Here is a 26,877-nt window from a genome sequence, read left to right on the forward strand (position 1 = left end):
GTGCAGGCCTTCTTTTCGAGGTAATTGGTGGCTAAACGGTAAGTCATATCACAAAGCGGATAACACAATCGTAGTCCAATTTGCAGTGATCTACAACTTTGGTCCCATGACTTCTTGCCGTATCTCGATCACTTATACGCTTATTTCTCGATTGTCGTGCAATTTTGACATTTTTACACGTATATTTTATAGTTTGATAGAAGTATAGAGAATATAGCATCTACAAATTCGGCCCGCACGTTGGCACAAACAGCGGTCATATGCGAACCAAATTTTATAATTCTAGCTGCAACAGCCGGGCTGAGTGGCTCAGACGGTTGAGGCACTGGCCTTCTGACCCCAACTTGGCAGGTTCGATCCTGGCTCAGTCCGGTGGTATTTGAAGGTGCTCAAATACGTCAGCCGCGTGTCGGTAGATTTACTGGCACGTAAAAGAACTCCTGAGAGACTAAATTTCGACACCTCGGCGCCTCCGAAAACCGTAAAAGAGTAGTTAGTGGGACGTAAAGCAAATAGCATTATTATTATATATAAATATATTTTATAGTTTGCTCTGCGTCGCATCGACACAGACCTTATGGTGACGATGGATAGGAAAGGCCTAGGAGTAGGAAGGAAGCGGCAGTGGTCTTAATTAAAGTACAACCCCATCTTTTACCTGGTATGAAATTGAGAAACTACGGAAAACCATCTTCAGGGCTGCCGACAGTTAGGTTCGTAAGGTTCAGTTAGCTTTCCTTGTCACTACGAGGGCATTGACATATGGTGTTGGAGATTTTGTAATTATACCATTTTCTATCATCATCTGTAGAATTATTTCTTTCACTTCAGCTAAATATTTCTCGCGAATCGGATATATTTTCTTACGAAATTGTGTCCAGTATTTCACCACTAATTTATATTCATAATTTAAAATTTGGCCTGGATTATCGTTAAAAATACATCCATATATTTAATCTGGATCGTCCTTAATATTTCCTTATCTTCATTAGGACCTTTAAATTCATAGTGTTGTTCGCAAAATCAATCCCATTCTGATCACCTTACTCACATCAATCGACTGTCTTTTCAATGACGTGTACAGTTCAATCCAACTTTATACCATCTGGTTTACAAGCAAAGTTGCCTCTCTGGATGAATTCCGATTGTCTTCCAATCTTCTCTTAGGGAGTGATATGCATTGTTGATCACGAATTTTACCTTATCTAATCTGGTTTCGAACTCTTTTATCTTTCCATGGTTGGGAAATGTTATGACTTCGCGATCGAGATCGATAGTCATAGCATCATTTCGAACGAATTCCACCCAAAGTATAGCATGGTATCTGATCATGACTATAAATGAATACGTGAATATTGTTTCTCCAGTCTCTATGCCCGCGAAAATTTGGAATTTACAGATAATCGACTTGTCTGCGATTATCCCTCTTATTTTATTGTCAGACACTGTCATGATTTGTATACTGACTCTACTTTGAATTTCGTCAAATAAACGCTTCGAAATAACGCTTATACTGGCTCCAGTATTCACCAAAGGTTGCATTTAAATTCCTTCAATTCGAATTAAAATTACTGGTAATCCGACATTGAGTTTGGTCCTCGGCAATATCTTTTCTTCAAGTGGGTCATCTGGCCTAATTCCCCAAGCGTCAATTTGCGTTACATACCAGTTGGATTCGATGTTATCAGCTTCCTTTCGTTGATTTATATTTTTAACAATCCCACTGAAGTTTTTGTTTTCGCTCCGTTATTTATCGTTGCTTCTTTGTGTGGAGCAACATGTTCATTTAACTGATTACTACCCCGTTCTTTACGTCGGCTTTCTTGTAGTTCAATGGACTCTGCCTCTAAGCAACCGGGTTCTATGTCTTGTTGTCGGATGTTTTGCTCCCATTCGTCCTTTTCATATTTTTCTTCAGATCTTGGATTATTGTTGATTTTCTTACTGCTTTGATGAGTTCCTTTCTGCTGTGTCGGCCTTAACGGTCTCTTCTCACTCTATTCTTGTTGATACAATGCTATTTCATATATTCTGTTTCTTCTAGTAAAAGGCGTTCGTTTCCTGTATTTCCTGCTTTCTGGATACGTGCAAGGATTCCTTACACGGCGATAGTCTGGCTCTTGTGTCCTTATCCTCATCCAATTTATCTGTTGCGGATGAAAATTATCCAGTGGGTGGTTCCAATTCCTTTCTTCCCAATGTTCTGAGTCTACGTTCTGATGCATAAATGTGTGAATTACGTGTCGCTTACTCGTACTGCTCTGGATTGAGTACATGCTGTTGTAGCATCAAGCTATCGTAATACAGCTTCGGTTTGCATTGCCGTTTGAACAATCGCGGCTGTTAGTAGACTCTGTGCTGCACCCTTGCCTATCGACTGTCAACATTGCCTCTGGCTCTCGTAAATGTAGACTCTTCTGTTCTCAGGGGTTCCAGTTTCTTCAGTCACTTGTTGATATGAATCGGTGGGTGGCATAAGGAAATAAAATTATTACTTGAAATAATACTCAAGAAGTGGGCTAAAATTAATGTATTATAAAAATGAATACTAATTTTAATAGATGTGAGGCGTCAAATTAAAAATGACATTAATAAAGCAGCTGACATAAATTAGACCCAAATGTGGATAAAATGAAGACCTCAGAATTTTTTTTTATTGTTATTGAGTTAAGTTAACGTAAATTTCCATTGCCAGAATAAATTTCAACAATAAAATATGAAAAGAGAAAACCTAAAAATTACTATCGGATTACAAGTAACGCCGTTTGTCGATTCACTTGGTCCGTGAAGATTTAGTTTCCGAAACCGGACTCCGAATTTTACTTTAACTAAGGTTATCTGGCGATTATAAAATACCATGCAGGATAACATCAGCCACCGAACTGAACCTTAATCGAACCGAAACAAAACAACCTCCGGTTATATTTGGACCGATTAGTTTTACACAAGGAAGGAAATTACTTCACAGGTTACCTTGCTCCTTGGCACGGCATGGTGCTCCAAAATTCAGTATTATCAATCCCTGATCTCTCTGCAAAAATACATGATCGCACCATGTTGTGTCACAACCAGACACCCAGAAATGAAGTTACTTTTATAATTAATTATATTTTAAATGAAATAGAATACTGTTCCACTAAACTGAAATATTTATAAAAATACTGTAAGAATACTTGAGTTTACATTTAAAATAACACACAAATAACTTTCAGGTTATGTGGGTTTATAATAGACTAATTTCAAATTAATAAACCAGTAAGCACGGGTATCCAAAATTAATCTTATCGCTTCACAGACTAATAATTAAATTAATTTAATCCGACCGTTTACTAACGGAAAAAACAAAGAAAAATGAATGAAAAGAGTAACGTCAATGAATGGTGTCATAATAAACATCACCAGGTTATCAATAGCATTTAACGCGAACTTATATTAAACAAATGGACTTCATCAAAATGTGGAAAACGTAGTTCATTGCAATAATCATTGTCACTACTGTGGTAGGAAACAAAGGTGAAACATCCCACTCATATAAAAGGAAGATTTGTTGTTCGGTCCAGTAATCGCCACCATAATCATGGCCATTGGAGATATGTACTATTAAGTAATTATGATCAGTACTACAGTATCATAAACAAAATTAAACTTTATCTTGAACATTTAACTTCAGTGATCAACACCAATAAAATCAGCTAACGCACTATCATTGCAGACTAAACCAATCGTGTAATGATCATCCACAAAATTTTAACTATCACTGGGACAAACTGACCATTGATCCTTGCAGACTGAGCTAACCATATAATTGAACTCATGAATGTTGCTAAAATAACTAAGCACCGATCATTGCAGACTGAACCGGGTGTCTAATTTGACTGAAAATGAAAATAAACTAACTACTTATCATTGCAGACTGAGTTTAATATCTGACTTGGACAATGATTAACACTGAAAATAAACCGAACACTGATCATTGCAGACTGAACTATATGTCTACATTTGGTAAGAACAAGTATCATAAAAAAATTAACTTTGTAAACTAGTGACCTCTCCAGTGCTGGATGTTAATTCATTGTTACTCATAAAACATGAAATAATTGACATGATAAATAATTCTTGTGTCGTTATGTCTCTTATTTCTACATTATTCTAATTATTATTTACAACAAATTTACCCGTGTGTTCGGCTATTACCTAAACACACGTGAGTCAAAGACACACTTACTGTCACACGTAATGGCATGAACACTAACAAAATTATACAAATTAAATTTCACAACACGTGTAACGAATCAACGAAACCAAATGAGATTCGGACAGATTCGGTAACTAAAGAAATCAAAATATTCATTCCAGTATCAACAACAAACATAATCTATCCTATTCCGAGTCATGGCAATTGTCCTCAACATATATCGCAGCTCGAACATCCTTTAATCTTATGTAAATTCCAGGGCCGATAACCTTCGATGTTAGGCCCCTTTAAACAAGCATCATCAGCATGTAAATCCCAAAATGACAGTGCCTCATTTACAGAATGCTAATATGTAATACTAAACTTTCGTGTCTATTTCCAACAAGTTTACAGAATAATATTTTATTTCAGAATCGCAGACTTGTCTTCTCGCTCCACTTGTTAAGTGAACCTCTGACCTGAACACCTGTTCTTGATTGCCTATCTACAATAATACAATACAATAAATACAATAAATAAATAATAAATAATACAATACAATAAATATCCCCTTGAAACAAGCCATATTTCTCTCGTACACCTGATGATGAAATCATTCTCCCAATAAATTTCGTGACATCTAAATATCTGAGATCGCATAGTATTCGTTGCAATACTTTCTCGAGCCAAAAAACATTTCCTCTCGGAATCCGAACCACAAATGTCATAAATGCCGCCTACATATTTTCACGGAGAATTACTTCTCGTACTTCAGAATCATATCAGGGGCATTGTTGTGCGCATTGCTTGAATATTTAACACATACATTCCACTCTACTTATTTTCTCATATATATTCCAGCGATTCGCTTTCTTCACATTCGACTCCATTGTCTTCAAACGTAACTACTCGACCTCAGATAGTTTCTCAATAAGCCTTACATGACCTGTGTTAATTACATATATTACTTTTAACAACATGGGTTATTTCAAGTTCCTCGAACTTCTCAGTATCCCATAAAAAACGGCACGACGCTAATCCCTACTACAACATTAACGTGATAAAAAGTTTAAGTGTTTATTGATAGAAAGAAAAATTTTCCCAACACTCGAAATACTTTTATAATTTTTATTTTACCCACAAAAATCTCAACATTTAAATTCTCTTACAACAAAACCACGGACTGTAGCCGATCTTTACCCGATACCTTCACGAATAATATTCACAACCCTTAACTGAGAATCTGAGATTTGGACATCGGACCTCACACACAATATTTCGGCCAATAACCACACGAGTAACATCTTGCTTCACGAAGCGCTCAAATGTTTACCGACACAAAGAAACAAGATATCGGCCTGAAACTTCGACAATTTTTTATGAAACATAACGACGCAAAATAAACTTAAATAACACAATTCATATCACTAACCTTGTTTGTTGAACTGTGGACGCCATCAGGCCTGGCAGATATCCTGTACTTATGACACTTACCCAGCCATAACACTGTACATGGATAGCATATCACAATTTCTCCTTTTAATTTATATCACACTAATTCACACTTGTATTTTACAGTTTACTGATATAGTTTTTATTACAATAGAAACAAAGTACTTTCTTCTGTTATACAGTGTATATATATCTATCACTTTTCTTATTTTACTTGTCACTTCGCAACATATATTTAATTTTACACTTCTTATGGTTGATATGCGATACCTTAGAGAGATAAGTTAGCACATTTAATATTCTTCTCTGTTACTTGAAAACAGACTGGGTTCATAGTCTGCACCCAGTATTAATATCACCACTTTCACCAATATTCGATATGCATTTTCTCAATTCCACATAATTATTATGGATCATAGGCGATCGCAGATCCTAACTGGTTAATCGCCGACTGTAGAACGAACGCCCGTTGACCAGCTGTTCTCTATACACACCCAGTTTTTGGCGCGAGGAGTGACGAAATGCATTGCGTAACATTTACCAACTTTGTTGTCCTATGGGTCTCATTTCTGTTATTAGTATCCATAATGATGAGAAAAATTCAAGTATTACGGACTTTCTGATTTCATAATTTTGATTTGCCTCTATAAGGTCCAAAATGCTGAAGCGTGGGTCAGATAAATAAATCTCTCCCACTATGACGAGATACGCGTACTGCTTACGATCGGTCAGAATCTTCCCACGCCTAACATAATCATTCCATCCTTCGCCATAAGAGAATAGATAACAAGATAATTCTTTCCAGTTTACTGGGCTTTCCACGGTGCCAATCCAAGTTTTAATTTACATCGGGATAATCATCGTATTTTAGAAATTAGCTACGGGTATACTCCAATTCCTCCGAAATTCTCCTCTAGGATCTTATACATCTGGAATCATTTCCTGCCCAAAGTTATTACCATCCATACTCAAAGCTCTTGCCTAGTGGATACGAAAAGTGAAGAAGACACAGGGTGCTCCTCAAGTAATGATGAAAAAATGGACGCTCCCTTCCCGACAACGTACCTCGCGGCTCTAGTGGCTAGTAAGTTCAGGGGTCCCTTTTGATTACTGTGAATGATAGGTTCAGTATATCAGGTGGGAATTGCTTCTATATGGCTCTTGTCGTATCCTAGGGAATGGATAGGCTTGGGTTCTATTATCAGATTTACCTTGACTTAATATAAGGCACCGACACCTTTAAAACTTACTCTACATATGTATTATTAAAACTGAGATAAATCACTCACACAACAATTCCCTAGAGCTCCTTACAGCTTCTCAACTGTCTTACGGTTCTTCACCGCTTTAAGTGCAATTGATTTGCAGTTCTCGAGTCCTTGAAACCTTTAAAAGCACATATGTTAACCTTTACCTTTACAGCACTAAGTTTCGTCTCCAGTCTTTGGAGTCTCTTAAATATTAGATACTTAACTCGGATGTCGAAGGCTTCTTTCTTCTCTCTTCTTTGTTGATCTTTTCTGTGGGCCCCTTTGGATTATTCACTGTTGCGCTCGGGGCTCGAACACGGAACTCTCTCTCTCTCTCTCTCTAGCTGGGGCGCTTACGGATGACGATATCACTAATGGGCGAATTCTCCCACTTACTGTCTTAAGCATTATACCTCGAAGGTAAGATTCCCAAATAAAAGTATAGAACACTGTACTCGGTCACTCTTACCTGGAGAAATGCTTGTTACCCCGTGGATTGATGCAATAGTTCCTTTAACGACACTTTTATGGACTCTTCAACGTACTGGCTCTGTGTTTTTTCCTGTGGGCCTACTGGCCGGCGTCACGAAAACCAACTCTCCAGGATTGACACAAGACTCACGACTTAAGACTCAAGACCAAAAATGCGTGGCACGGCTGCTGCTTAGTTTTATTCTCTCTCCCAATGTTCCAGAACAATCCCCTCTATTACCGAAGGTTGACACAATTCACTCACATGACTAGTTTGCTAAGTTCTAATTGTTTCGGTCTAAGCAGACTCCTCAGTATACATGTACCAAGCTTTCCTCCACAGAGTGTTCTCGAAGCAGTTTATTTATCACAGGACATCACCCGGCTTCTAGGCCTTGTGGTCTACGTGACTACAGTCAGTGTATTTCTGCGACTGCGATTTCTCCCCTAAGTGGAGCCCCTCTAAAATTTTCCCAGCAATGACAAGTTGTCTTATCTTTTTAGTAAATCCCACACACTTGCTTCACCACTGGGACTTGTCTCCACTAAATGCTTTTTTCTGATTTATTCTCAACGTACTCAAATGAAGTTATGGACCACTCATTAATATTATTATTATCTTCATTTTCACTGAAATCACAGTATCACTGCACTCGAGTCTTCGGCTCACTTACAATAGCTTTCCTTACAATGCATTAAGCTGAAAGTTAAGGTCTGAAATCATTACCCTGCAGGTCTCGGATCGAATCCCATTTGATCCGTTCGCTCCTGTATTACACGTAAGAGTGCGCTGCGAGTTCTGGTATTGTGACACACTCACTAATTCTAACTCATTTGGTGGGGAGTATAACTCTTTTATCCTGTGCAACTGATATATAAAATACTCTGAGTGTCTTGTAGGTCTTCCGGTCGGACACTGCTTTCAGTACAACTCAAGCTTCAATTCTGTTGGGTGTCGACACACCAGAATTAGCCTAAATGCAGTTTTAAATTCATCAAAGTCCGAGAAACAATAATTAAATGCCTGGTACCATACATTCACTTCTCCCACCAGGCGTCGTTCCACTGCTTTCAAACGCCGGTAACTTGGGATTTTTGTCTCACGGAAATATTCTTCCATATCCTTCATACATTTTTGGCGTGATTTGATGACCATTATCGAATTTCTCAGTACGGTCCTCGTGCCCTAAAATATGAATAATTAGCGGTGCATTAAAATTTTGTATATAATGAGCGGACGTCTCTAAAATACCCGATCAAGGGAAGTTATCTCGCTGAGTGGAACAACGTATTTGAATTCTTGCGAGGAGGGACTGGGGAGTTACATAACTTCCTCTATTGTATAGCCATTCCTCGAAATCATCTATATTCTGACAGTCACTGGTATTTGACACACTGTTCCACCATAGAAATCCAGCCATTATTTTCAAAATTCCTGTATATTTGGGGTAATGGAACGTCCGTGTTACCTTTTTCAAGAAACAGCGCAGTGACTCTGGTTGTGAGAGGATACAATTTGATTGTTTGAGATGAGGACACCATGTCAAACACAAAGACAGTACAAACAGTAGATCGGACGCCGTAGGATATAAGAAAGATGGACACGATAATGAGGGTGTAGCGATGCTATTAAGAGGAGACTGCACCCCGTGGGTGCGGTTGGTATAATTGGCATTATTCCACTGTGTCAGGCCCTTTGCCTTCATCTTTCCTACTTTACCACCCTTGGTCAACTCTTGTTCTACTCCGACCCCAACGGTATTAGGTATACGAGGCCTAGGAAATCCTTTCATTTTCACGCCTTTCGTGGCCATTCCTCTTTCTTCTACCCATACTTAATTCTTCGAAGTGTCCGACCGCTTCCGTTCTCTTTACCTCCTTATTAGATCTGAGGTAAGATGATTCCGAGTTTAGCTTCCTCTTAAAACAATTACCAACACACCATGCAGCAGGCAATGCCTGTTCAAGAGCGGAAGACGTGAAAGATTTACTGTAGATAATATACTTATGGCCGTTGACTGAGAGGCGTTTTCTCACAACCAAAGAGCGTGTGTTCGGTTCGATTTACCTGAAGCACTTATATGGCCGACCTATCGAAAACAGTTCTTAAATAATTTGATGTGAAGTGTCTTGTTCTCATTTTGTTTTCCGACGACTTGAGTATAGGTTGAACATTCTCACAGTTTCAATGTTGGAACGTTTTACCTGATCTTGTTATTCGTTCGTTTTGATCGTCATATTTTATTTTATTGCTGTTAATTCGTCCGTTGGTACTACAAGTGTTCAATGTATCTATACCTCATGCTTTTTGAATGAAGGAATAACCTTTTTAATATACAAATACTTAAATAATTAAAATACAATTAAAATATGTGATTTTGACTTTATTCCACATTTCATTTGCCTTTTTTTTGGTCCTACAGGCACAGTTCCTCCTCGACGTTAATGAGAGGTCATCGAACAGATCTTGGTTCGTCCCCCTCGCTTACACCTCAGGAAAGGATCTGGCGTTCAATATCACCAAGCCCAGTCTCTGGTTGGCTCCCCATAAGAATATAACGATACAGAACCTGCCAGGACAGGATCAATGGATAATCTTCAATATTCAAGCGATGGGTACGCTACCTACTATGTAGGTTCAAATAAACTCTACTACTTCAGATATAGAGATCTCTGACTCTGCTACCTAACGCATACACATACAAGGAGTATCAGATTTCTCTTGTCAATAAGATAAAAAAGGAATTACATTGCTCCTCTTCCTTTTTATTTCGTAAGTATTCCTTCCAATCAATTTTATTTGCTCTTTCCAGGCTTCTTCCGAGTCAATTATGATCCCCAAAATTGGAAGCTCCTAATTGAGCAATTGCACAAGAATACAAGCAAGATCCATCCCTTGAATCGCATGCAGCTAGTGGAAGACATCCAACAATTTGTTAGGGCTGGATTAATGGACTCTACCACTGCACTGGACCTGGTCTCTTATATGAAGATGGAGATTGATCCATCACCTTGGATGGCTGCCTTCCGAGGTCTTCAGGAGCTCTTCGACAAGATAGGAGGTTCACCGTTCTTCGCCGCCCTGCAGGTGCGTCTGTATGATCATTAACGTTATTATAACGCATGCTGATTATCTCTCGGAATTTTTAAATCTGGACCATTAAGCAATGTTGATATAGATTTTACCAGACTTTTATTTAATACTGAGTTTGCCTGGTGATCTGCAAGACCTTAAAGAATGTTATCGCACAAAAAGCGTGAGAGATATGACTTTCGTTTATACTGTATTGAAGAAAAACGCACCACGTTTTGAATGCATTTATCACCAAAAGAATAGAAATTTGCGTTTTTTGTCTGCTAGAGCTCTGCGTTACAGAGTATGGTGACCGTAAGTTAAATGAAATAATGTGATGTCCGGCAAGACCTGTTAATCACATAATGTTTCTGTGAAGCAGTGTTGTATATCGTTACTAGAACCTTTTACGAATAATCCGGCTGAGTCTGTTTACGTTCAGTCATTTCTTTCTGTGCCAAATCCGTTCCTTCAGGTAATTTGTGTAGTGTGTCTTATCTGAAAAAGTAACCGTTAACTTGGAGTTATCCCCCTTTTAGGACCGAGCATAGTCAAGGAGGGCGCGCCTAAGAAGACCAGCTGTTTAGCATGTGGTATGGCGAAAAAGACCAAGGCGTTCGAGGCATATTTTTCACATCTTCCTTCAGAAACCAATAATATAGTCTGTAATAAAGGTTTCTTCACGATTATTTTTTCAAAATCTTGAGAAAACAACCCTTTATCTCATGAGGTGTAAGCGGAGGCAGTTTGAACAAAATGAATATTTTAAAATAAACAATACTGTATACACACTAAAAGTGATCTTTAAATGTTGAAGTGAAATATCTATAGCTTCTAAACTAATAAAAAATTATTGATGGCAAATGTATTATTTACATCCATACTTCACTTTCCGTATTATCACAAATTTTGTTGAAGTTCGGATTAAAATTAACAAAATATTTTTATTGTCAACGTGATCTGAAGTCTAAACAAAATCAGTACAGCAGTAAGCACACATTGTTTCCCTACCTTTTGTAGATACAAAGCCAGAACCTCTGAATAACAGCGATAAAATCCTACAATATAACACACTGAAACTGACCCAGTAATGTTTTAAAATGTTTTAAGTTGCTTTCCACACTTAGAAAACTTATTTACAAATATGATTCGCAATGCGCACATTGTTGCGAACTACGAAACAACATATTAACCCGACAGGGGCATGATCCAAGGACCTTTGGTCAAGACTGATCATCTAAATTGCAAACGCAATGCTATTTTGAGGGAAAAAATCTTGAAATTAATTAATATCAACATCACTGAGGCAGATGAAATAAGTCTTTAAAATTTATTCTATAAATTTGCGAATTTGCGAACTATTGCGCAACCTTTTTCTTTGTCTAGCGGTGAGCCCGCGGAATAGTTTAGCCTAAGGCTCTATAAGTCTTTAGAGAGCCCTAGTGAGGCCTGTGACGTCATGGCTGGGGCTGTGGCGGTGGTTCACCACGACGCAACCTGGGAGAAGTTACCCCCACCTCACGTTTAAAATCTTTTTCGACGAGAAATATGAGAGCCCTCTCTAAATCAGCTTGGCCAACTTGATTGTCTACGCTGTGAAAATTAATAAAATCCATATTTCGGCGTCGCTTTTCGATCCAGAAGAGATAGTCATAATTGGGGCATTTATTTAGAGTGTGTAATGTCCTTATTTCTGATAACTTACGGACAGAGAAAGAATACTTCGTTATATAAGAATGGAAAGTTGCTAGGAACCATCTGGTTAGTGTTAAGACACCTCACTGATGCGGGGTTCACCCCAAAGTAGTGGGGGAACGAGGAAAAACTTTTATTAATTACAAGAGATCCAACGAACAATAATCCCACGGATGAGTCTCATTTACATGAGGTGGATACTGGTCACCTAATGGTCGCACTATTTGACCTCTATTGGGCCGTGGATAGGCCATATTCATATTTTAATTGGGGGTAGCCTCCTTCTTGTTAGAAGCATTGCAGAGGATGCAGCCTCGCAGTCGGAACTTTCACCTCACGGAGGGCGAAGCTATGATTATCGAGCTCCCCTTAATACTTTGTTTAGTGATTTGAAACTTAAAAATTCAAAGGAAAGATAGTAATGCGAGTGAATAGTACATAGTGTTGACATGCGTGACGCTAATAACTAAATATTTAAACTGTGTCGAATCGCGAACACTTAGTTCAACTTCTAAAATTATTATTATTACTACACCAAGATCGCGACGCGTAGTGACAAATGACCAGTGGCTGAGAGGTACAGGGTAACTCGATATTGAATCGCGCATTAGACTGTAGACTCGTAACGCAATACCCAGTACCAGTAACTTTGATTGGGACTAATTTAATCAAAGATCGCGACCGGACGTACGCGTGGGACACAGTCGTACGCACCGTTAAAATAAACTTGTGAAGTGGTCTGTGCCTAGGTAACTGCAAGTGTCATCATTGATAAGGGACCATGGAATTCCATCTTGGTGGTGAATTGGAGTTATCAGCGATCACCTTGGTGCTAATGGAGCAGTACTAAAACTCAACATGGGCCACCCAAGCTGACGGAGATGTAATCAAAGGATGGAGGCTGAGTATTTCTAATTAAATGGCATGTCTGGAGGGGACGGGAAATTTTTCATAAAACTGTAGCTATAATGTTAAGGATTTAAATCTTATATGAATATAGAAGTTCCACAGATGAGCACGTAGTTTTCTTTCTCTTGATAACAAGTCTGAGTGACTTTAATTGTAAATATGGGAAAATTTAAGTGTGGAAATTTTATTTGCGGGAGAAGAAATTCATTTATTTGTATGATTTGGGAAACTGATAGTTGCTTAATGCTTTATAAGACCAGTATTTTAAAAGATTCAAGGATTGATAATTTAAGGTAGGTTGAATTTAATCCAGGATTGGTAGTCTCATGTGTAGTGTTAGTACTGTAAGTTGAGCTACGTGAGAAGTAACAGAACTCCAAGAGATGCGCACGGGACTGATACCTAGGGATTGTTTCAATTTAAGTTGGGTCGCTTTAATCAATTTAATTATGGTTTAATTATGAGTTATTTACCGTGTGACAACTTAATTATGATTTAACTGAGAGTTAATTACCGTACTATGATTTAATATGACCTAACTACCAGGAGTGATTTAGTTTTGATCTAATAACCGCGTGTGTCATAATTACTGCGTGTGTGTGAGGTAGATCACGTAAGGAAATCAGTGGACAGCCGAAACTATGAATAATAATAATTAAAATAATAATGATAATGATAATAATTATACGAATATTAGTATTATAAACCGGTGTCGTGATGTTTGGAAAAAGATGTGGCATTTAGAAATCATAGGTTCGGGCGTGTGCAGAATACATGTGGAATTGAGATCCCTTTTATTTTGAAGTCAGGACGGTTTGACGTTTGAACTCACGGTGTGAGGTGTTGTAATCACACATGGAGCAAATTGCGAATGAGGAATTGACCTCAGTATTGTAGTGTGCACTGCGGTAGTATGTATAATTAAAGGGACGGCTTGTTACGTCCGTAAGAGGCGAGGCTACTGACCGCGCACAGCAGGGGTGTGAGTCGGCCTTGAACCAGATATATATTTTTGTGTGTGTCCTTCTCAAGTGAAGAACTTTGGACAGAGAGAAGCAATGCCTGACTGAATATCGCTAGCGCGAACCATGAGGTTGGAATTATTTAACACGGCTGATTAGTGTATTTTGCTAATAAGCGACGCGTAACTGGTACTTAATGTTTTGTTCCATTATTATTATTTATTTGAGTTTATATTAGCTAGGATTTTCAGTGCCATCTGCGACATTGGGGGTCATCAGATCAGTCCTGGGCGTGAGCATCGTTATTCCACAGTGGTGGGATGAAGGATGTGTATCTCATCTGATTCTTGTATATAAAATGTGTGACTATTTTATGGTGCTCTGTGTAATATTTAGTGATTGCAATTAGCGTCGGCGATGGTTTAATACCATCGGCATGGCAAATTGTGTATTCAAGTGAGGGTTCGGTTCAAACCCGGGTGTTTGATCCTTGTTTGTATAATTTATCTTCAGGTATTCCGTTGGGAAATAATTTGTGTGTTCTAGAATAGGCGTCACTAAGACATGTCGCATGAGTGTTGATTTTATTTGCCCAGTAATATGGGATAGCTTCAGTGTTTATGATAAATGTTTCCGTTCACATTACGTCATGGCATACTGCACCACGATAGATAGTACGCGGACCTATCACACAAAACCAGAGTTTTATTAAACAATTCACAACGAAATGTAGAATCAATTATGTACCTCATTTGTATATATGTTTCATTTCCATAATCATCAGGATTCAATAAACCGATTTGAATTATTTTAAACTTTATAGGAATGTGTTCTCATTCTAGTATGCCGCTAAGTTAATTTAAGATATGCGCCTATTTGTTTTGACCCGTTTACGATCCTGTAGATTTTTCGCCGGAGCCCCTTTTAGGGTAGAGGCGGGTGTAATATCGGCCGCACATAACAAAGTTCATTTCCAAAGGCTCATAAATATAATTTTACAATAAGTCAGATGGAGAAAGAGACTGCCCCAAACGAGCAGACACAAACACATCACTCAGAAAGTGATTCAAATATTTATTATACATGAATAAAGCACTGCATATTTACACTTATGTACAACAAATCGAGAGGTACACCAAAACCCGTGTACTGCCGCCGGTCGCCATGTTCAGTGTTAATATAAAACAAAACGTAGCAGCATGTTGCCAACTGTGACAAATGAAATACGGCAGGCGAGTACCAACACAAAAGCCGCAACATACTCCCCCCTTTGAGGGACCTCAACACTCAAAATCAAAGTCAAGTGTCTTATGCACAATTTAAGACAGATGAGTAAAAATCTTCACATACAACATACACAAATATACAACTATACAACATCTTTGAGCAATGGACACAATTTCACTATGGCACGGCTCAAAAGACCAGTTTTAATCTTTGCACTGACCACACGCGTGATATTGTCACAACCAGGATGGAGCTCCTGGATTTACCCAGTCTTCCAAACCAGAGGAGGAGGAATATCCTCCCTCAGAAGCACCAAATCTCCCACAGTTGGATCCACTTTCCTATGGAAGACCATTTACGTCTTTGGTGAAGTGTTTGTATGTATTCCTTTGACCACCTTTGCCAAAGAAACGTGATACAGCTGTTGCACCAAATTCCATTTAGTTATACAGGAGCAGGAGCTCTTGGATATGTGTGGAGATGGCATAGAGGTCAATCGTCTCCCTACTAGAAAATGTCCAGATGTCAAATAGCATTGATCATTGGGGTCGTCAGTTCTCGGGTTCAACGCAGACTCTTGATACAAAAGCGTACTCAGCTCTTAAAAATTAAGAATGCATTTTCCTATGGCCCAATTTAAAAGTGATTTTGCGGACTTTACTCCAGCCTCGCAAAATCCACCGAAATGAGGACTGGAGGTTGGAATAAACTTCCAATTCACATTCAAATTACATGAATATTCTTCTATTTCAGCAGAGCTATCCTTTGTAAATCTTAATAACTCATTGTTGGCTCCAACAAAATTTGTGCTATTATCACTCAAGATGAAATTTGGAAATCCTCAATCCTCTACGAGCCGTGAATCTTCGAAATGCGGCGAGGAAGTCCTGAGTCATTAAACTCTTCACCGTTTCAAGATGTATTGCCTTAGTGACAAGACAATCAAAGAGAGTAATGTACGCTCCAATATCTTACTCGTCGGGTTATCGCCCTTTGTGATGACTGGGCCACTATAATCAAGACCGACCTTAACCAAGGGTAACTACGGTTCAACTCTATACAAGGGTAACTGACCCATTGTGTAAGTGGTGAATGGAGGTTTGCTTCTGAAGCATTTGTAACATGTATGGGTCACATCACGGATAACTGTCTTCCCACGTGGAATCCAAAATCTGTTACGCAAGGAAAACAATACAGCTTGAGGGCCGGAATGCAATAGTATCTCTTGCTCATGCCTAACAATCAATTTAGTAACAACATGTTTCGGAAGAAGAATGATAGGGTGTTTTCATTATATTCCAACTGAGAATTCAAGAGTCCACCACCGAATCTCAACAACCCGCAATCATCGAGGAACAGATTCAAAGTTTTCAATGAGCTCGAAAGGGCAACTACATTATTAGACCTCAAGTCATGAAGGTCCCTTTCATATTCACTAGCTTGCATCAAATTATTTGCATTTCACTAATCCTCAATTCTTCAGGGGTAAGTGGACCAATGAAACGAGCATTCTTAGTGGAGCGGACATTGGTGACAAAACTTAGAAAATAGCTATGAACTTGCTTCCATTTGACAAAGGAAGAAAACTTCTGCACCTCAGGTGGGTGCACGTTAACTAGCAGGACTCTTAAAGAGGGTTTCGATTCTGCATTCACAGCAGGTGGTGTATTACTGGCAACAAAATCAGGGTACACTGGGGACAATTCGTGCAACCAGGAGGGACCATGCCACCACACATCAAGAGAAAACATTTGTAAGGGTAAAACACCGGGGAGACAAGTGGTCAGCTGGATTGCTGTGGGTAGGTACATGTCTCCAATCTGAGACTGAAGTGAAGGATTGAACTTCAGCAACTCTATTAGCAACAATAGTTTTCCAACAATTGGCGGGTTTCTGTAACCAACACAGGACTATCGTGCTGTCAGTCCAGTAGTATGTGGAGAAGGGAATGTGAAATTTCAGATATTCAGTGAGTTTACTCACAAGGCGAGAAAGCAATAAAGCAGCACAAAGCTCTAAACGGGCAATAGATTGCTGTTTCATTGAACCAACTCTCGATTTAGAAGTCAACAGGATCATTGATACCTCGTCATTATCAGATACTGTCCTAACATACACACAACCACCATAGGCAGTTTCTGAAGTGTCAGAAAAGCCAAATAACCTTATTCTTAGCAAGGACATGATATGTCTTTACACTCTGAGTTAAGCAAGGGGAATTCACTCTAAATAGCATTCCAGATCTCAATAATTTGAAATGAAGGTTCTAACGCATCATCCCAATCAATTTTCAACTGCCAAAGAGACTGCAGGATAAGTTTGCACTTATGTAACCTGACAAACCCCGGTCAGATATTATTATTATTATTATTATTGTCATTATTATTATTATTATTATTATTATTATTATTATTATTATTATTATTATTATTATTATTATTTATTCATGTGTATATTTCATTTATGTGTGTATTTAGCCGTCGCGGCTTAGTAACTCTTTTTGGAACTCTCGTTATTATGGATACTCTCTATATTTTATTTGGGACTAGTGTGTTTCGATCACTCAGTTTATCTCCCGGTTGTGTACGTGACGAGTCTCCGAGCGGGGGTTTACGTGTTGACGGAGCTGAGGTGGAAAATTCCAGGAACTGGGCTATTTTAAGATGCTGTTGTGTTGGCTTGGGCTAGTGTGGTGCAAGCACGCGTGGAGAGTGGGAAGTTGCAGCTTGCAGTGTGCAGATGTGATACTGGTGGTAATCGGAGAGGTGTTTTGTACGAGTTGTGGGAAGATGTCCCATGCCATGTTGGGAGTTCGAGATCTGCTGTTGAAGGAACCAGGGAGAAAGATGCTGGAGTGTAACAACATTCTATGGTTATGAATGTTAGCCATATATAATTCTACGGAGAGTCTACGTAAGGTAACGTGTTGGGCCTTTTCAAACTATACCAACGCCATCAGCAAAGTGTAGTCCATTCTTGAAAAATGAGTCATGACTGCGTGTGAATATTTTGCGTTGCGGAATAAACTGAGTACCAGTTATTGAGAGAGAGTTATTTCATAAATTAAGACATTTATTATTTATATCAATATTCTCTTTATTTTGTTATATATGTTCAAGGGTGTATCACGACGAGCTCTGCTCGGAATTCTAGGTAAATACAGGTTTAATTGACTAAGTATATTGTATGAGATTAATATATATTCTGTTTAATTGCTATGGGTGGGGGAAATTACCAGATGGACTCCTTTTCCAATATTAATTTTTTAGGTATCAAGTGATTCAGATCTCCTTGTCACAAGGCAACGACCCTGAAGATGAGTTTCAACAGCCGGCAAAGTTTAAGAATTATTTATTTGTATATTTATGGCTCCCAAATTCCATTAGTCATTATTATTTATATTTATATTTAATAGAGAGATTTCAATGTCGCTAGCAACGTGGGGCAAGACTGATCTGAGTCACGATAGGGTATGCACACAGAAATGGTATAGTTGCTCTCAAATTTCATGATATGTACAGTTGTTGTGGAGATTTCTTGTTCGCTGTGGAGTGTATAATATGTCTTGTGGAAATTTTGCGTATGTGGGAAACGCAAGGTGATGAGTTGGACGAGAGAAAATATTAATCTGTTAAAATTAAGAAATAGGAGTGTGGAAAGGAAAGTGCATATTAATTGTAGTACAGGGGGAGCAAACTATACCGTTGACATGATTAATTCAGAGAGTGAAGCCACAATGGGCGATAATAATTTAAATGTTGTGTTAGATTCGATGGTAACCGGGGACAATGCTTCATCATCTCTATCGGAGCAGAGTAGCGATAATAGTGACCAGCAGCTAGACCAATTAGTTCATATTTTGAGTGAATTTACTAATAAACTTGAAAGTAAACTTAGAGAGCAGAATGATGAGTTAACACAGAAACTTGAAAGTAAACTTGAGGATAATAATAATCAGAAAATGGAAATTAATGTTGCTAAAATTGAAAAACAAGTTCAGGAAATTAGTGATAGGATGGATAATCAAGTAAAGAGGTTAAGTGAGAAAGTCGATTCAGGTATTATGGAGATGAGGAAGGAATTAAACTATCGATGTGTAGAAATTAATGGTAAATTGTCTGAGCATGATAGGCAAATTGAAGAAATTAGGGGTATATCTGAATCAAATAAAAGTGAATTTAACCGAGTAATTTGTAACGTTGCTAATAATCTTGAAGCTAAACTTGTTGAAAATAATTCTAAATGTCAGGATAAAATTTTAGATAACTTTAACAGTATTCACAATGTGATAAGTAAACAAGGTGTAATTGAACATCAGGTCAGAGAGAACGCTAGTCATATTGATGTATGGAAGGCAGATGTATTACAGAGGGTTGACGAAAAGATTCAGTCAGTCAGGTCCTCAGGTGATGTTCAGAGTTCTAGCATACAAAGGCATATTATTAAGGAAATTGAGCTGCCTAAGTTTAATGGTAAGCAGTTTAACCCTCTGGAATTTCTCAAGGTAGTGGAGAAACGTTTTATTGGAGCTTGGAAGAAGGTGTGTTAGAGTGGGACTTGGTAGATGATATGTTAGCAAGTGCGTTTACGGGTGAAGCTAGGAGTTGGTATGATGTTTATAGAGGTCATATTAAGGGTTTAAGGGGATTCAGGGAGTTGTTTATGGATAAGTTTTGGAATGAGGAGATTCAGGGTACGGAGTATTTTCTTGTGCACGTGGCTATTAGTCAGAACTTAGAAGAGAGTTTGCCAGAGCAGGATATTGTTAGGAGGATGGCTAGACATTTTAATGAAGATATTCAGTTGGCCAAGATATTGAGGTTGGAGAGCGTGGAGGAGGTTCCTCAGGATCTATTTGTACAGCTTGCTAGGGAGAAGCTGGTTAAGTCTGGTCAGAAACGTGCGAGGATAGTTCAGAATAGGTGCTCTGATAGTTTAGAGGTAGGAGATGAAGTATTCTTGCGAGTGCCTCACCCATCTAACGCTGAGGATAAGACCATGTCTAAGTTTTTTCAATTGTTTAAGGGTCCTTTTATTGTTGCGAGAAGGATAGGGAGGTGTGCATATTCCTTAATTGATGCTAATAGGAAATGTATTGGAACTTATAATGTGTTCAATTTGAGGAGATACCATCGGGATCCCTAATGTTGTATATTGTATATTTGATGGGTAGTTTCAGGAGCTGTCCTTGGGCCATCAGCCACCTGATTTGTGTTGTTTTGCCAACATTTGCATCTGTTGGAAAACAAAGGGGGAGTATTGTAACCTGACAAACCCCGGTCAGATATTATTATTATTATTGTCATTATTATTATTATTATTATTATTATTATTATTATTATTATTATTATTATTATTTATTCATGTGTATATTTCATTTATGTGTGTATTTAGCCGTCGCGGCTTAGTAACTCTTTTTGGAACTCTCGTTATTATGGATACTCTCTATATTTTATTTGGGACTAGTGTGTTTCGATCACTCAGTTTATCTCCCGGTTGTGTACGTGACGAGTCTCCGAGCGGGGGTTTACGTGTTGACGGAGCTGAGGTGGAAAATTCCAGGAACTGGGCTATTTTAAGATGCTGTTGTGTTGGCTTGGGCTAGTGTGGTGCAAGCACGCGTGGAGAGTGGGAAGTTGCAGCTTGCAGTGTGCAGATGTGATACTGGTGGTAATCGGAGAGGTGTTTTGTACGAGTTGTGGGAAGATGTCCCATGCCATGTTGGGAGTTCGAGATCTGCTGTTGAAGGGACCAGGGAGAAAGATGCTGGAGTGTAACAACATTCTATGGTTATGAATGTTAGCCATACATAATTCTACGGAGAGTCTACGTAAGGTAACGTGTTGGGCCTTTTCAAACTATACCAACGCCATCAGCAAAGTGGAGTCCATTCTTGAAAAATGAGTCATGACTGCGTGTGAATATTTTGCGTTGCGGAATAAACTGAGTACCAGTTATTGAGAGGGAGTTATTTCATAAATTAAGACATTTATTATTTATATCAATATTCTCTTTATTTTGTTATATATGTTCAAGGCTGTATCACGACGAGCTCTGCTCGGATTTCTAGGTAAATACAGGTTTAATTGACTAAGTATATTGTATGAGATTAATATATATTCTGTTTAATTTCTATGGGTGGGGGAAATTACCAGATGGACTCCTTTTCCAATATTAATTTTTTAGGTATCAAGTGATTCAGATCTCCTTGTCACAAGGCAACGACCCTGAAGATGAGTTTCAACAGCCGGCAAAGTTTAAGAATTATTTATTTGTATATTTATGGCTCCCAAATTCCATTAGTCATTATTATTTATATTTATATTTAATAGAGAGATTTCACTTAATCACGGCATATCCTAACAATCCATGGGGATCAAATATGGAAGCAATTGTAGTGAGAAGGCTTCTCTTAGTGATTTCCAGGTGCTTTCTTCAAATTTATTTGAAACAGAAGCCCACCACGTTTAGGAGGCCACACAGTACCTAATGTTTTAATAGCTTTATCCTTAGTGAGATTACAAGGTGACAACATTTCTCTATCCTCCACAGGGACGTTGGCAAAAGCTTCTGGACAATTTGACGTCCACTTTCTAAGATGAAAATTTGCACTATCAAGCACAGAAGAGATTTCTGATTGAAGCTCCTTGGCTTCTTCAACTGAACTAGTACCTGTCAGCAGGTCGTCAACAGAAAAACAAGAGCGAATGATCTCTGATACATTGGGGTGAGATTTATTGTATTCATCAGCAAGTTGAACTAGACATCTCGTAGCAAGAAAAGGGCTAGAACTTGTACCTTATGTAACAGTAGTAAGACGGTAGTCCTTGATTTCTTCATCAGTAGATTCACGTCAAACAATTTTTTGAAGATTCCTGTGGCCAGGATGAATTAAGACACATCTGTGCATCTTAGCAATGTCAGCTGCAAGAACAACAAAATAGGTTCTGAACCTTAAAACAATGGACAGCAAGTCAGGCTGAATAGTAGGACCAACCATTAACATAGAATTTAATGCTATCCTATTTGATGATTCACAACATCCGTCAGAAAGAACGCTCAGCATGGTTTTAGTGCTGGAATCCTTGAGCACATAATGATGGGGCATGTAAAAGTTTAAAGAGAGGTCTCTGGAGGTGCAATTTCCATGTGGCCCATTACACTGTATTCACGCATGAAATTGACATACTTCCTTTTCAAGTCTGGAAGCCTAGAAAATTTAATTTCAGTCTGTTTGAGCCTTCTAACAGCATTATGCTTAGACTCAACTACTGGTGGCGCCTCAGCGCGAAAAGGAAGTTTGACAACAAACCTACTAGAATCATGTCTTTGAACGCTATTCACAAAGTGTTCTTCATAAGTCCTTTCTTAGGGAGTAAGAACTGGTTGATGAAGTTCTTCAAGCTACCACAACCTTTGGAGTTGAGTGTCAATAGAATCAATTTTACAAGATTGGCACGACAAGCCTTGGCATTATTCTTAATCCACGACTCAGGGAAAGTGCCTGACAGTACCCAAGCAAATTCGGTATCTAACAAGGCGGGATAAGCTTTCTTATGCAAAATATTAGAAGACACAGTTTCGTAGTAGACATCAGCTCCTAACAAGATATCAATAGTATAGGGCTGATTAAATGTCCTATCACTCAAAATAATATCATGAGGAATAACCCAATTGGATCAATCAATCTCCTGCGCAGGAAGTGAACTTGTGATTGTATTCACGACTGCACAGTTCAGCTTCAATGTATAATCTGATACATTAAAGAAGAAAACAAGGTTACATGTGGAACTTACATGAAACACATTCGCATTGCCTATACCAACAATAGGTAGACGACAAGCCCTTGTACGGATACCAAGCTTCTTGACAAGATCAGAAGTCACAAAGGATAATTGACCTGCAGAGTCTAACAAAGGTTTAAATAGTACAATATCTAGTGAGCTATATTTTACTCCTACACACGCCGTGCTCAGCAAAACATCAGAACCTAGTCCTGAAACAACCTTCATAGCGGTGGGTGAAACAATCGCAGAACTTATATCATTAATATTATTGTTGTTATTATTGGGACTTGTTTGTACCTTGTGAACCAATAAGTTGTGGGGCCCATTACATTGCGGGTACTTGTTTTGCTTACACGGTTTAGAAACACGAGACGCAGAAAAACCAAGATAACAGAGTATGTTTTCGCTCACAAACTTGCGACGATGATCAATGTTTGCTTGTTTGAACCTTCTACAATCAGAAATGCTGTGATTATCAAGTTTGCAAAACCTACAAATCAAGGAAGTGCTACTGTTGGTAATGTGCAGTGTTTTTAGGTTGGATTTCAAGTATCGTTTTTGCTCAATTACAGGTTTCTTGCATTCTGTTAGCTCTAATGTTGACATTTTCTTTCCGAGAAATCAATTAAATTATTTAGTGTGGGAACATAGTGGAGGCAAATTTGTTTTCCCATTCACCTCTATGGTTGGACTTGATCTTATTTAGAATCAATTCCTGTAGCAAAATTTCATGAAGTGGAACTTGACCCTCCAAATTGTCAAGAGCACTAATGTTAGATTTTACTTGGTTTATCAATTTGCGATATTCAACGGAAGATCCACTAGTACAATTATGGATATTGAGCAAATGTTTTACGTGTTGTGAAACAAACAAGCGCTTATTATTGTACCTTTCATAAATTAAATTCCAAGCAACAGTGAAATTATCAGCACAAATGGCTAGGTTATCCAGCAAATCTCTAGGTTCGCCTTGAACAGACGATGAGATCAATCAATACTGATCTGCATTTAGGGCAGTCGTCCGGGTGGCAGATTCCCTATCTGTTGTTTTCCTAACCTTTTCTTAGATGTTTTCAAAGAAATTGGAAATGTATTGAACATCTCCCTTGGTAAGTTATTCCAATCCCTAACTCCCCTACCTATAAATGAATATTTGCCCCAATTTGTCCTCTTGAATTCCAACTTTATCCTCATATTGTGATCTTTCCTACTTTTAAAGACGCCACTCAAACTTATTCGTCTATTAATATCATTCCACGCCATCCCTCCGCTGACCGCTAGGAACATACCACTTAGTCCAGCAGCTCGTCTCCTTTCTACCAATTCTTCCCAACCCAAACTTTGCAACATTTTTGTAACGCTACCCTTTTGTCGGAAATCACGGAGAACAAATCGAGCTACTTTTCTTTGGATTTTTTCCAGTTCTTGAATCTGGTAATCCTGGTGAGGGTCCCATACACTCGAACCATACTCTAGTTGGGGTCTTACCAGAGACTTATATGCCCTCTCCCTTACATCCTTACTACAACCCCTAAACACCCTCCTAACCATGTGCAGTGATTTGTACCCTTTACTTACAATCCCATTTATGTGATTACCCCAATGAAGATATTTCCTTATATTAACACCTAGATACTTACAACGATCCCCAAAAGGAACTTTCACCCCATCAACGTAGTAATTAAAACTGAGAGGACTTTTCCTATTTGTGAAACTTACAACCTGACTTTTAACCCCGTTTATCAGCCTGCTGTCCATCTCACAATATTATCGAGATCACGTTGCAGTTGCTCACAATCTTGTAATTTATTTATTACTCTATACAGAATAACATCATCTGCAAAAAACCTTACCTCTGATTTCACTTCTTTCCTCATATCATTTATATATATATATAAGAAAAAACATAAAGGTCCAATGATACTGCACTGAGGAATTCCCCTCTTAATTATTACAGGGTCAGATAAAGCTTCGCCTACTCTAATTCTCTGAGGTCTATTTTCTAGAAATATAACAACCCATTCAGTCACTCTTTTGTCTAGTCCAATTGCACTCATCTTTGCCAGTAGTCTCCCATGATCCACCCTATCAAATGCTTTAGACAGGTCAATCGCAATACAGTCCATTTGACCTCCAGAATCCAAGATATCTGCTATATCTTGCTGGAATCCTACAAGTTAAGCTTCAGTGGAATAATCTTTCCTAAAACCGAACTGCCTTCTATCGAAGCAGTTATTAATTTCACAAACATGTCTAAAATAATCAGATAGAATGCCTTCCCAAAGCTTTCTTGCAACGCATGTCAAACTGGCCTGTAATTTTCAGCTTTATGTCTATCGCCCTTTCCTTTATACACAGGGGCTACTACTGCAACTCTCCATTCATTCGGTATAGCTCCTTCAACCAAGCAATAATCAAATAAGTACTACAGTATGGTACTATATCCCAACCTATTGTCTTTAGTATATGCCCAGAAATCTTACCAATTCCAGCCGCTTTTCTAGTTTTCAACTTGTGTATCTTATTGTAAATGTCATTGTTATCATATGTAAATTTTAATACTTCTTTAGCATTAGTCTCCTCCTCTATCTGGACATTAACCTTGTAACCAACAATTCTTGCATACTGCTGACTGAATACTTCTGCCTTTTGAACATCCTCACATACACACTCCCCTTATTCATTAATTATTCCTGAAATGTCCTTCTTGGAACCTATTTCTGCCTTAAAATACCTATACATACCCTTCCATTTATCACTAAAATTTGTGTGACTGCCAATTATGTTTGCCATCATGTTATTCTTAGCTGCCTTCTTTGCTAGATTCAATTTCCTAGTAAGTTCCTTCAATTTCTCCTTGCTTCCACCGCCATTTCTGACTCTATTTATTTCCAATCTGCACCTCCTTCTTAGTCTCTTTATTTATTATAATAAGGTGGGTCTTTACCATTTTAGCACCTTTAAAGGTACAAACCTGTTTTCACATTCCTCAACAATTGGTTTAAACCCATCCCAGAGACTAGTGTAGCCTTTGCACATTGTCAATGCGGGTATTGTTAATAACTAAGCTTTGAAAAGTTTTCCTGAAACTCAAGTATTTTGTCAAGTCTTTTTTTTAAACAGGCAATTCAATGGTAGGGAGTTTCAAACTGGAGCTGGATCGAGTAAAGTTATCAGAAATAATGGATGCATTGCTTGGACTTCTGGGTTTGTCATATGAGAAAAAAAATTCTTGAATCCTACCAACTATTGCATAATATCTGTCTTCGAATTCATCATGGTCTCCAAAGTGAGTTTCGCTAGATTTTGAGTCTAATTCACATTCTAGGTACTCCTTAAAAATGCTGAATTCCTTCCAAATTTCTGGCAGCCTATTTTGCCTGGAAATCAGTTCGTGATGGTTGATGTTATCTTGCTTCATGTAATTTTCAGGGTGAGTTAATGACCTTTTAAGTAGACCATGTTTTTAACAGCCTTTGCTTCCGATTTAAACACCATGATGAATAGTTCGGGTGTTTAATTATTGACAAGATATTAATAGAAATCATTCTTACAACTATGATGACTATGCAAACAACAAGCTCTGTACTCAGTACACTGCATTAATTTTGCATTGTTAGAATGAGTGACGGTCTTTGAATTGAACCAACTATATAGGTAGATGCATACAAGTATGAGATAACGTATAATAAGTCACGTTCGTTCTAAAATATGCAAAATATACAAAGCGGCCCATGAAAGTTTATAATGTCCATGAGAAATCAAGGCAAATCTATTAATTCTATACATGGAAAGTGCTAGCAGTAGGGTTAGGATATTAGGCAGGATGTCCACCCTAGTCAAGGTAGGAACAATAAAGACAAATGGAACAGACTTA

The 26,877-nt window shown here is 38.2% G+C and overlaps 1 protein-coding gene across 1 annotated transcript in view; it reads left to right on the top strand.

The window, feature by feature from the left end:
* Positions 1-26,877, top strand: part of LOC136859064 (uncharacterized) — a 792,234-nt gene that overhangs the window by 705,072 nt on the left and 60,285 nt on the right. Inside the window, exons 38-39 of the mRNA XM_068225768.1 lie at positions 9,771-9,963; positions 10,161-10,435. Of these exons, the coding sequence (XP_068081869.1) occupies positions 9,771-9,963; positions 10,161-10,435 (468 nt within the window). The remainder of the gene's footprint in view (positions 1-9,770; positions 9,964-10,160; positions 10,436-26,877) is intronic.

Source organism: Anabrus simplex, chromosome 1 (genome assembly GCF_040414725.1).
Source record: "Anabrus simplex isolate iqAnaSimp1 chromosome 1, ASM4041472v1, whole genome shotgun sequence".
NCBI lineage: Eukaryota > Metazoa > Arthropoda > Insecta > Orthoptera > Tettigoniidae > Anabrus > Anabrus simplex.